This window comes from Micropterus salmoides, unplaced genomic scaffold (assembly GCF_014851395.1).
Source record: "Micropterus salmoides isolate LMB-PRFRI ecotype aquatic unplaced genomic scaffold, ASM1485139v1 Ms_hic_scaffold_1, whole genome shotgun sequence".
Lineage (NCBI taxonomy): Eukaryota > Metazoa > Chordata > Actinopteri > Centrarchiformes > Centrarchidae > Micropterus > Micropterus salmoides.
This window is the reverse complement of record NW_024040040.1, coordinates 7,744,269-7,757,833: the sequence shown is the minus strand read 5'-3', so window position 1 is coordinate 7,757,833 and position 13,565 is coordinate 7,744,269. Positions and strand designations below refer to the sequence as shown.

The 13,565-nt window shown below is 40.0% G+C and overlaps 1 protein-coding gene across 11 annotated transcripts in view; it reads left to right on the top strand.

Moving 5' to 3' along the window:
• The window catches only part of dmd (dystrophin), a 343,068-nt gene that overhangs the window by 127,302 nt on the left and 202,201 nt on the right, over positions 1 to 13,565 (top strand). For all 11 annotated transcript variants that reach the window (XM_038716227.1, XM_038716250.1, XM_038716303.1 and 8 more), the window contains exons 3-7: positions 1,969 to 2,061; positions 3,948 to 4,028; positions 5,732 to 5,824; positions 11,153 to 11,254; positions 12,290 to 12,360. In XM_038716227.1, the coding sequence (XP_038572155.1) occupies positions 1,969 to 2,061; positions 3,948 to 4,028; positions 5,732 to 5,824; positions 11,153 to 11,254; positions 12,290 to 12,360 (440 nt within the window). The remainder of the gene's footprint in view (positions 1 to 1,968; positions 2,062 to 3,947; positions 4,029 to 5,731; positions 5,825 to 11,152; positions 11,255 to 12,289; positions 12,361 to 13,565) is intronic.

Below are 13,565 nucleotides of genomic sequence, written 5' to 3'. Positions count from 1 at the left end.
TAGGGATAACCGCACCCTGGAGAGGATTGTGAAACAAAACCCATTCAAAAATGTGGGGGAGATTCACAAAGAGTGGACTGCAGCTGGAGTCAGTGCTTCAAGAACCACCACGCACCGACGTATGCAGGACATGGATTTCAGCTGTCGCATTCCTTGTGTCAAGCCACTCTTGAACAAGACACAGCGTCAGAAGCGTCTCGTCTGGGCTAAAGACAAAAAGGACTGGACTGCTGCTGAGTGGTCCAAAGTTCTGTTCTCTGATGAAAGTAAATTTTGCATTTCCTATAGAAATCAAGGTCCCAGAGTCTGGAGGAAGAGAGGAGAGGCACAGAATCCACGTTGCTTGAAGTCCAGTGTAAAGTTTCCACAGTCAGTGATGGTTTGGGGTGCCATGTCATCTGCTGGTGTTGGTCCACTGTGTTTTCTGAGGTCCAAGGTCAACGCAGCCGTCTACCAGGAAGTTTTAGAGCACTTCATGCTTCCTGCTGCTGATCAACTTTATAGAGATGCAGATTTCATTTTCCAACAGGACTTGGCACCTGCACACAGTGCCAAAGCTACCAGTACCTGGTTTAAGGACCATGGTATCCCTGTTCTTAATTGGCCAGCAAACTCGCCTGACCTTAACCCTATAGAAAATCTATGGGGTATTGTGAAGAAGAAGATGCGATACGCCAGACCCAACAATGCAGAAGAGCTGAAGGCCACTATCAGAGCAACCTGGGCTCTCATAACACCTGAGCAGTGCCACAGACTGATCGACTCCATGCCACGCCGCATTGCTGCAGTAATTCAGGCAAAAGGAGCCCCAACTAAGTTTTGAGTGCTGTACATGCTCATACTTTTCATGTTCATAATGTTCAGTTTGCCAACATTTCTAAAAATCCTTTTTTTGTATTGATCTTAAGTAATATTCTAATTTTCGGAGATACTGAATTTGGGATTTTCATTAGTTGTCAGTTTTAATCATCACAATTAAATGAAATAAACATTTGAAATATATCAGTCTGTGTGTAATGAATGAATATAATATCCAAGTTTCACTTTTTGAATGGAATTACTGAAATAAATCAACTTTTTAATGATATTCTAATTATATGACCAGCACCTGTATATGAACAGCTCTGCTCTTTGTTCCCAGGACAGGATTTCCTACACTAGTTATCAATCTAGTAATTGTTTAGTTAATGTTTTAGATTGATCTTATTTGTTTTTATGGCTGTGGGATCAGTCGTGCCTTATATACAGTAGCCTAGTTATTACTTTATGATCACAGTTATGAGTGTTTGAGAACAATTTCATGGCATGTACTTGAAATGGTGATACATTACCTAAACTCAAGATTTTCTTTTTGGTTGTAGTTCTTTAACTTAAAACTGCAGCCCCCTATTATTTTGTCTGTAGAAGGGGAAAAAAAGGCAAACTGCATTTTTTATGCACCTCAATTCCTCCTTAACTGTCACTCTGGTCATTGTGAAGGCCTGGAAAAGACACTCACTGTATTCAGCCTGCAGCATTTTCCAATGTGAAGTAACTGCTAGCTTGTAATCCCAGACTTAACAGCACTGATAAAGAACAGCCTCTTGAGTATTTACTGCTATCTTCACATTTAACGCAGCGCTGGTTTGGGATTACTCAAGAGATGTCTCTCTATACTCCCAACAACTCTGATGTGGTTTTGGCCAATGACGAGCAGACTTCTGTATGGGGATTGATCTTTTGACATTTCTATGGAACAAATAAATTCGCTTCCTGCAGTTGTTGCTCTGAGTGCAGGTTTGATTATTAAAGCTGATGGTCCTGCTTTTGCAGCTGGGAAGCAAAATGCTTCTACAGACTTAAAGATTGCAGAAATATAACTTTGAATTAATAAACTTTGGTGTTGAATCTTGTGAATGTTAAAGATGAATGCACATTTCATTTGAATATATTCAGTTAAATTTATTATTGCCTGTATCTGTGTTTTAGACAGGGAAACCACCTGTGGAGGATCTGTTCTCAGACCTGTGTGATGGACGACGCTTGCTGGAGCTGCTGGAGGGGCTGACAGGACATGCGCTGGTATGAACACACACACACACACACACGCACACACGCACACACACACACAAAAGCATAATGCATTAGCAGGTACATGCACACACATACTCACAAACAGAGATACAAACCAGATGGGCGGTTATACACGGTAGCTCCACTTTAATCTTGAGAAGCTGCAGAGCTGCAGTCTATTTTCATTCAACTTACACTTTAAATTTCCAGCTAAACTGAGGCGCGCTCTCTCTCTCTCTCTCTCGCCTGTCCTTCACCGGTCTTGTGCAGAGTTTTACGTGTATTACTGCTGCCGACAGCTGCACGCACGTCGCGGTTCCTCGTGGGTCTATTTCAAGTAGCCGGCTATTTAAATACGATAACTAAAATATTCTTTATGTGGTTCATCAACGGTCATAAATTATCCGAAAGTCCAGCGAGGTGCGGACAACTCGGCACAAAACCAGTGAAGCTGGAGCTCCGTCTCTTCAGCATGTGTTCCTCCACTGCCACTACACACATACATGCTACGCTTACACATGCGCACTGACGCCCCAGGGTTAGGGTTACAATTTTGGATTTATTGATGCACTTCAAAAACATTTTTTTTTACATATTTATTTACAGCGTTAAACGTTGAAATGTGTATTGTAATAGGCTGTATATTAACTTATTGGGAGAAAACGGGTAGTTCTATGTGAAATCAGACGTTGAGCACCCCCATATCGCCAAAATGGCATGATCCTTTGAAGTCGAATCAGGCTCCGTCCATCGAAACTTCGACTCTTGGACTATTCGGGGTCAGCCCTAATATAGAGTAAAATGAAAGTAAATTGAAACAGATTAAATAGTTTACTAAAGTTAATGGATAAATGGTGCTAACCTGTGAACCAGGCAAATCTGCGAGCTCAGGTTTTATTTGCTCTGGCAGATACGCCTGTAGTATGTGTGTTTACATTTTCCCGTCCAATGGCATTTTGGTCCGTGCCCGTTGATAATGCCCCTGGGAAATTGAAAATGAGCTCCTGACTAATTCGAATTTGACAATTGGTATGGCAATATCAGGCTAGTGAATATCTAAATCTAATGGATAAACAGATAAACAGCTGAAATTGTTAGTTAAAAGCTTCTGCTGCTCCAAGTGGTAGCAGTAGGAAGTCAGACTTGACCAAATTTAATTTTATGTAAAGAAGTTAAATATCCAGTTTAAAATGAATTATAATGAAGACTTTTGGAATATAAGCCCATCCATAAGGTGATGTACATCGGACAAAAAATAATGTACACTGTACACCGCTAGCTCTGCTGATCATAAAGTCTTAACTGCACAGAAGAGAATAATTTATCCAGTGCGTTAATTGCATTTCTTATTAGTGACACTAGCAATTGCCATTTGTAATTTGTCCACTTGACTGATTCTGGTAAGTTGTAACCGTACATCCCACACGGCATGAAAGAAGCATTGACCTCAGCTTAACCTAAAACAAATCAAATTCCTTACCTCAGTGCTAAAATCATTATTTAAAGAAATGAAAACTGGAAAATAAATGCCAAGTCCTAATCACACTTCTACTCCCACCTTGTTTTTCATTTCCCCTCCAGCTTTCTATACCTCGTCCACTTTCTCTTTGTTTTTCTCTCTTATGCTTTCATTTCATCTTTCCACCACCTGTCTTGTCTCTCTTCTCTCCCCCATCTCTGTCTCTCTCCACTTCTATCTCATGGAGAAACATTATCATCTTTGTCCTTTGTTTGATCCTATCTCCTCATTGTAATGGCACACACACACACACACACACACACACAAACACATATTTGTATTGTAATGTGGCCGTTTGTAGCGCTCATGGATGCCCCTGAGCAAGGTCTGTTTATGCCTCAATAATTTCCTCTGTCTGGTGTGTGTTTGTGTGTAGGTGAGGTTGGAGAGAGGATTCACACGCGTTCACTCACTCAACAATGTCAACCGTGCTCTGCAGATCTTGCAGAAGAACAATGTGAGTTGCACACTGACACATACACATTTCCCTTTATCCTGATGTGATATGGATGGGTGGATTTGACTGCATTAACAGGGTTGGGAGGGTTACTTTAAAAATGTAATCCTAATTGTTTAAAAATGTAATCAGTAACGTAATCCAAGTACCACAAAATAAAAGTAATGTAATCTGATTACTTTTAGTTACTTTTGGATTACTTCAATGCCAAATAGGCAAATGAAGACAAGAGAAGTATCAATGATGTGTTTTCTGCTCAGTATATTTTTTTATAGAAACATAGGATAACAAAATATCCTATTCCCAAAATCCGTATTTAAATGTTTTTATATGAAATGCTTTGCACTATGTCACCACTATGGCAGTGTCTCGCCGATCAATGACAAAAACATTGTTTTGTAGGTATTCTTGATGATATTTAAGTTTGTCATTTGGAAAACCATTTTTACAATTTTGATTACTCCTTCTGCAAGAGCCAAACCTGGCAAGAAAACCCCCTTCATACTGTATTCCCACTGGCCTCTGTCGGTCTCGGAGGCTGTACTCGGTCCTGGTCCAGCTGCCGTGTTCACTCACTGGGAGCTGGAAGCAGTATGCACAGAGTCTGCATGATGGGGTGGGGGCGTAAACACACATTCGCCGCTACTGGCGACTGTAAACGCCAATCAATGTCTGCGACACGTTCCTCCCTTGTTTTGGGTTTTTACAATAGACTGTATATAAAAACATATATGGAGGCAAATAACACTGCGTGTTCTGTTTCATGGAAACTTTCTGCTTAAAGTAATCCCTATGAGTAATCCCTGATAATCTGATTACGTCTATTTTTTCTGCACTGTAACAGCATACAGTTATATTTTTTTTGTATCCTGATTAGGTAACGCCATTACATGTAATCTGTTACTCCCCAACCCTGCGCATTAATGTACATTAAATAAATCAGTGGTTAGAGTCAGAAAAGTGCTTAAATTAAACTGCTTTTAGGTTTCTCTCTATTGTTTAGCAAACTTTGTTTCCATATACCTTTACCTAATTACCTTTCAGGATGCCTTTACTTTCCTGTCTAAGAAAAATATCTATCTCTCTTCTGTGCACATATGTTTGGTCTGGCTTTTCCCCTTACCATATTTTTTCTTTATTCTCCTTTGGCTTTTTTCTCCATCTTCTCTCATGCTGTTGCCCTTCCTTTCTATCTTCTCTGTATCATTTCTCCTCTATATATAGAAAGAGGTTATTTTAGACAGGTAGAAATGTGGTTTACATGACATGACACATTTTAAAATAGGCAATTTCAGTGAGTGACACATAAATTATAAATTTTTCTTACATAAGTTTTAGCAAATAATAGTTAGAGCAGTGTTTTCCAAACTGGGGGATGGGACCTAAAGATAAATCTGAGGGGTCACAACAAGAAGAAAAGAAATAAGGAAGTATTTTCAAGAGAAGGCTGAGGTTTAACCAACAAGTTTGGTTACGCTATTTCAGGTAATATTGGTCATCATAGATATTCTTGTCCTTAACAGGGATTTCTAATGGAAGCTGTAAACCCACAAAATTGTGTAGTTAGCTAATAATTTGCTCCTTGGCTTTGGAAGTAACACTATGTTGGGAACCATTGAGCTAGAGGAAGCGGTAGAACTGGCAAGTGTTTTGGAAGATAAACCCTATATTGAGATTTGTCTGTGTGTTCATCCCCCCACCAGGTTGAATTGGTGAATATCGGAGCGGCAGACATCGTTGATGGAAATCACAAACTCATTCTCGGGCTCATCTGGAGCATCATTCTCCACTGGCAGGTGTGTGGGCATGCATGTCAATGTCATTGTGAATGTGTGTGAGAATGTGTCGGCACCATTTTGAAGGCAATAAGAGTTTTCATTTTTTGGTAAATGCTCCATTATTAATAAGGTTTTTTTTGTTTTTTTTTTTGCTGCATTTCAGATAGCTGTTTCTGTTTGGACTGAATGTTCATTTCCCTTGATCTTGATGAGTATTTATTCAGTCAGCTGCACTGAGCCAAACAAAACCCTGGTAGAAAGATAGAAAATAGAACTGTGCAATCTACCTGTATTCTAGATGTTTGTACAGTATATGCATTTTACTGTATAATTACACTAAACTCAATTAAACCCATTTAGGGGGAGCACACAAAGTTTTATAGTGAAGACAATAAACAAGCTACAATGAGTAAAATGACTGCACGAATGCCAGTAAGATGATCTGATTTACAGCTTTCTCACCAGGATGCATCACTTTCACACCAGTTGGAATAGCCTTTTCTCCATGATGCACAAATAGAATCAGCTGCAACATAGATGGTTTGTGCATTGCTCCTCTATTGCTTAAAAAGTGTTTACTTGCAGTACTCAATTTTGTTTCCCATAACAAGAACAAACGCTGCATATTATCCTTTTGTGACCATCTGAAGCTTTCTCTCTGTGAAATTTGTTTCCTGGACTGAAGCTGTAGCCACATAGAAAGCAGCAAGATATCCACGTGAGGCAAAAATACACATTGATGCCTCAAAGTAAAAAATAACTTTAAAATCTGCTTAAAAGTCTTAGTGTGTCCCAATTCCATACTTCATAATAATGCATAGAGGATGTACTTTAATACTTGTCATAGTATGCTGTTTTTCCAGTTAGTGTACAAGAGCTTAATGCACTTTATTGTACATTGTTTTGTATATAAGAAATCAAACTATGAATTTAGGATTCAACTGCCAATTTAACCTCACAAAGAGAAAGCAAAATGTATTTTAGTATTAAGAGTTAATACTTTTTTGTCAGTTTGCCAAAATCTTTCTGTCACTGTCACTACACTGAGCAAGCTAACAAACTTTATTTATATAGCACTTACTAAGTGTGGAACTCACTAAAAAAAGGTAAAATATCAAGAGAAAGCCAAAGAAAACAGAGAAGTCTAAAGATGCTTTCTGAGATTTTGCTGGAGGCTGCAACAACAAAAACTTTCTCACTTTTAGTTTTCAGCCCTGACCCTGGAACAGATAAGTTGTAGAGAAAGAGACATCCATTCTTTCACTGCATTAAGGCAATTTTGAACTTCATCTAGCTTTGTACAAGTTTTACTATTAAGAGAGTGAGACAGCTATAAAACACTATCAGCATAACAATGATAAGAGATATTGTTCTGACACCGGTCAGTGCCAACTTTAAATTAAAAAATTTCGAAAACTGCAGTTTCCTTCATTTTGTGTTTCGGTCCACATGACAGACAAACTTGAAGTAGATCTGTCCATGAGTATTGTCACTTAAAGGATAATTTATGTATTTTTACACCTTAGCTCTTCCTGCAACAACTCGCCTCTTACGAGATTTCAGAATTAGAATTGTCCTTGAGTGGGACTTTCTTGTTATAAACAAAGGGTGTAACCGGGAATCACCTGTAGAGATCCTTACTATGATGTTGTCAGACACCCGGTATAACAGTCTGAGCCTGTCAGTGGCAAAAATAAGCACTTTTTGTGGATGGGAACAATTGACCTGAAGGAATACTTTGCAGCTCCCCAAACTTTTTGTACCTACCAGTCATTTCGACACCAAGATATGTGAAAATATGAAATTCTCCTTTAACTGTGTGAGTTCTTTTGCCACTGTTAAAAAGTGTGAGATAGCAGTGTGGGTTTGACATTGGCAAACTAGATGCTAAGCTTATCCACTAGAAGCACACATGTCAGGTAGCCAACATTATAACTTTGGAGAAAATTACGTCCACCAGCCACATTAATGCGAGTGCAAGAACAGTACAGGGCGCTCTGAAGTTTCCTTTAATGTTTCTTTTCTTCATGATGTCTCAGCCCCTTCAGGTCTTATTTCCCAGCTGCCTTTCATCTTTATGCCAATTCATAGAACAACATTATGCCTCCACTGTTGGCTTCTCCCCTTAAGCTGTATTTAAAGTTCCAAATCTACTTTATGATGGACTCAGTGTTTAAAACCAACTAACACCAACCATTTAAAGACAGTACTTTTAATAGCTTTACATTACAATGCAGTTTAATTGCATTTCATTCCTCATTAAGTTGAATACAGGCTAATGTCTCAATCGCGCTAGTTTTGGCATTGACTTAATGACGCGATTAATAGCAAAACACAATTCTATAATGAGGTGTGTGTGTTGGTTGAGTGTGCATGATGGTGGGTAGCGTGTGTGTATGTCAGTGTATGGTATGGGTGTGAATACTTCTGTCAAAGGCTGCTTCACGCTTGAGGTTATCATTTGCTTGTGTGTGTCCACGTATGCCAGTCTGTGAGTGCTTCTGTGTGTTTTTGTGTGTGTGTTTGTGTGTAGGGGTGGGGGATCTCTGTCAGTGTGTAAGTGTGTGTGTGTGGGTCATTGTGAGTTTGTACGTGCAGCAGTCTTTGTCAAAGCGCCCCTCCAATTAAAGTGGAAATGCATGCAGTGACCTACTCCCAAATGAGTCCCTTTTTTACCCGACAGGCCACATTCTATGAGGAATCGCTAACAAACCTGTGTGTGTGTGTGCGTGTGAGAGTACCTTAGCTGGAAATTCACCTCAGAACCAAATTACACCCAACTCTATTAATAGATTTAGTTGCACATTGTGTGTAAGTGTGCATCTGTGAGTGTGTAATATGAGGGTGAGTCTTTACTGCTCTTTCTTACTCTATTACTTTGCATCCCTCTGTGCAACTGTGTGTGTCTGTGTGTGTGTGTGTGTGTGTGTGTGGCTTTTGTCATTCTGTCTTCCACTCCTCTGTCCAGTCCCTGCTCAGAGCTCTGCTAACACTCATTGCACTGCCTCGCTGCATGAATGTGTATGTGTTAGAGTGCAGACAGCATGGAGAGTGTGGCGGAGGAGAAGAGTTAAGTGGTATGAGAAAGTAGGAGCATAGAGTGTGTGTGTGTGTGTGTGTGTGTGTGTGTGTGTGTGTGTGTGTGTGGGGGGGGGGGGGGGGGGGGGGGGGGAAGGAGTGGAGAGAAACAAAAAAACCCACCTTTTTTGTGTGTGCCTATGTGGCTGAATGATAGGTGAGGGTAAGATGTGCATAAGCAATGCACAACCGGGCAGTGAAACGTCAGTATAACGTCTCTCTCTATCTCTCTCTCTCTCTCTCTCTCTCTCTCTTTCGCTCTCTTCCCCCTGAGCCTTGAACAAGTGCTCCAAAACTGTCACTCACAACTGCCAAAAATCCAGCCTGTGAGGATGCAACCATATCCACACACAGGCTTGTGCATGGATATGTGTGTACACAAGTGTCCTTTGACTGAGTGTATGCTGCGATGTGGAGTTATCTGTGTGTGTGTGTGTGTGTGTGTGTGGATTTGTGTGTGTGTGTGAGAGAGAATATGCAAAGTATCCACAGACAGGCCACGTCAAAACTTTGCTAGAAAGCGGCAGATTTAAAAATAAATAAATAAATAAAAAGTCTCTTTATGGTAATGTTACATCACCAGGCATCATATTTGCATGGATTTCAATATCTGTTGTTTTAAAAAGTGCGAGAGAGAGTGGTTGTGTTTGATGGTAACTGCTAACAGTATCCAACTGATAACTGTGTATCTCTGTTTTTTTAGGTGGATATTAGATTTAAACAGGACATTTTAGTTTGCGTTTTGCAGCCCAAATATCCCATTCCAGCTGAATCAAAATTTTCACTTTTGCAAAACACTTAACCTAAAACAGGCTGAGGCTGATAGGAATGTCAAGAGTGTTGCAGGTATTAAACTAAAAAAAAGTTGGAGGATCACCAATAGAGAACATGAATGTCTGGACAGAATTCCATAGTTACTTTGAATAGGTGTGAGGTTATTTCACTAGATAAGTGAGGATTTTAAACTCACAAGATCACAATTAGGACTACGGACCTTTAATATCTGCACCAAATTTCATAACAAACCATCCAGCAGTTGCCGTGATATTTCACTCAAAACCAAGATTTTTAATCTCACAGTTGCACCAGAGGAAAACCCGATATGTTATGATCCACTAAAGTTAGGCGAGACGGATAAACCCCCCCTTTTTCTTATCTTTGCCGTCATCTTGACTGTAAGGGAGCCTGGAGGGACAACTGAATGAGATTCAACTCTTCTTACTTTGGGAGGGGAGAGGGAGGCAGGGAGGGGTTTTATTTCGTGTGGTGTGTTTCAGCAAATTGTTCTAAAGAAATTACAATGTTTAAATTCCTAAATTTGGACTTATCATCCAGTTGGACAAACCCAGGACAGCCAGTTACAATACCATTACACTATTATATGCATCCTAAAGAAAGCTGAGACTATAATATACAAAATCACACCATTATTTTATTCATTATACATCTACTGTATATGAGAAAATGTACACCATACTATACTTTACTTTACTACTCAAACTCACTTTATTTAAAACATTGTATACATCTATATTTTAAAACCTACACTGTAATCCAAGGAAGGTTAAAATGAAGGGCAACTTGATTTACTTGAAGATACTCGAAGACGTTTTGCCTCTCATCCAGGGGGCTTCTTCATTTCTGTCAGACTGGCAGGGAGTCCCAGCTATTTAACTTCTGCGGGGTTGTTCAAGGTGATGGATACCACTCGGGTTTGTTAGTGCTCTGGGCTTTGTAACAGCAGGCGTTATGTTCGGTGGAGTGACGTGAGGCCAAGTCTGCCGTTTATGGCATTGCCACATAAGGCCAAATGTGAGTGTTTGTTGAGTCTCTTGGGAAGAGATGAAAGGACAGCATTGCAAGTGGGGGGATAAGTGGTGTCTTAGCCTTGCTCCCCTGTTGAGAACTGAAGAAGACTCTTGGATGGAAACATCTTCAACCAAGTCCGGTTTCCCTTAATTCTAACCTAACCTTGGATAACTATGACCTGCAAGACTGATAATTTTCACAACTACCTTAATATATACAAAAAGCATTCTCCCCTTCATTCCTTTACCCACATGCCCTCAGACCCACCTGGGGAAGATCTGCACTGTTCTAGTTACATAATTTGTTCCATCGAAAATCTTCATGTTGTGATGTGTAATGAACATTGTACACAACATTGCAATTGTACGTCTTGAGAAAAATATATGCATTGACTCTATGTATGTGTGTATGTATGTTGAGTTTTTATACGCTGTACTTTGTATTTGTATTTGTGTGTAGGTAAAGGATGTGATGAAGGATGTGATGGCCGGCCTACAGCAGACCAACAGTGAGAAGATTCTGCTGAGCTGGGTTCGTCAGAACACGCGCCAGTATCCTCAGGTCTGTTCCTTCACTTCGCACTCCTAAATCTACATTGTTGCTTTCAGGTGTTTTATTACAGGAAGTGTATGAACCAAATGTATGACCAAAATAGACATATATTCTGTCGTTGAGTTGCTTATGAATTGTAATATATTTTAATAATTGTAATTATTGAGCCACTGTTTTATGGGATTCTGACATTAAACTCCAGTAAAACTGCTGAGATAGCACTACACCAACTCATCAGTTTGTGCTCGTCCTAAAAGCCTTTTAACTTCTAGGTAATGAGTATAAACATATTGCTTTAGCCTCAGTCTTTTAGCATAATATCGTGTATGTAGACATCAAGTAAGACAGCTGAGGTTTAGGAGGTGTAGCGTGTTTTCCTCTAATCAGAAGCTCAGTGGTTCGATCCCCAGCTCCACCAGTCTGCATGTCTGCAATATACCGAACCCCAAATTGCTGTGAATGTTAGTTCCACTCTGATGTGCAGTTGGCTCCTTGCTTTCAGTGTGTGAATGTGACATGTAGCGTAAAGAGTTTTGAGTGGTCCGAAGACTAGAAAGGCGTAGTACTGTACAGCCCATTTACCATTTTACAGGGTTCTTCTTTTAGAACAAGATGACTGGAAACATAAAAGATTCAGCACAGTTTCAACTTACACAGTAAAATTAGCTGATGTTAGCTAACTGCAGTGAATAAAATCTTCTAGAGACAGTTGTTCTTTTAGCTGACAAAATCAATGGTCACTGTTACTTTGGTTACATTTGTGTAAAAACAAGTACGCATTGTTTTTTAAAAATGACCACAAACTTCAAGTGGCTGACTTCTCAGTACTTTCCAAGCTCAATGCAGCTTAATATTACATTTGAAACACATTTTGAGCCATAGTAGTCCGTCACTCTATGTATTAGAAGCTCAATTTGAGCTTGTCTTCAATCTAATGTATACCTTTGAAAAAGGAAACCAGTACTGGGATGACAGTGTTTCAGCAGTGGGTGTCATACTGCAGTCACAGGTTGGCTCTTCAATATCCATTATTTCTGTCCTCAGGTCAACGTGGTTAACTTCTCCAGTAGCTGGAATGATGGATTGGCCTTCAATGCCCTCATCCACAGCCACAGGTATGGGTAGGATAGAGTGTGTTTGTGTGTCAGCAGGGGGCTGCTGTGTGTGTTAGCAGAGGGAGAAATATAAATAAAATTAAACACTAAACACAGATAGGGAGTGGGTAGACAAAGGGGCTTAGAGGGAGACAGTATTGGCTTTATTTGGCTGCCTAAAGTGTGGTCTTGTTCACAGATTTTATTAAATAGAGATACTTGGTGGAAACTGATCAGTACTAAGTGTTCAAAAAGAACAAAATAAACAGTAAGAGAAAAAGGGTCAGGTAGTACCAGCTAGCTATTAGTGATGCACTGCTACAGGAAGCCAACTAGAAGAATAATACAGTCTGCTTTTAAAGCTAATCAGTCCAGTGGTGGACATGGAAGAATATGCATATTCTAGCCAGTGAGCTGTGCTGCTAGTGTTGCTGTGTTGAATGTGTCACACGTTCATATTGTGTTTTTACCGTGATTAAAAATTCTCATGAATCATTTGTTCACAGGGTAATAACATGTTCCACTAATTGCCCCAAATATTTCAGTTGTTGACAAACCGATTATGTAAAACAATGTAACTGGTTGTCAGGGCTGTTCATGGACACGGGACGTAGCGGTGCTGCAGCAACCTCTAAAATCAGTTGATAAAAATTAAGGGGCCATGTGTAGTTTTCAGTGGCCTCTAGTGGTGAGGCTTCAGATTGCAACCACTGCTTTTCCAAGAATGTTCACCTGCACATGCCCAAACTATATACTATATATTAATGAGAGAGAGCTAAACTCTTACAATGCCAACCACATTACCCGCCTAGAGAATTTGAAGCAATACCATGGACAATGAACAAGGGACCATGTTTACACAAACGTTCCTGGCAGTTACAAAGCCCTACTCCTGTCGCCATTTTGGTCAATCTGACCATATTTTCCTGCTTCTTCCTGCTTTCAACTCCCTGCTGATTAAAAGGATCAAACCATCAGAAAGAAACTGTCGAAGTGTGGACAGATGAGGCCACAGCAGCTCTACAGGACTGTTTTGAGTGCGCAGACTGGAACATGTTCCGAGAGGCCACCAACCAGGAGAACCACATCAATCTTGAGGAATATAAATCATCAGTGACATCGTATATCAGCATGTGGTGATCGTGTGGTGATCTGTAAGACAATTAAATCACTCCCACACCACAAAGCCTGGATGGATGGAGATGTGAGGGCTATATCCAAAAAAG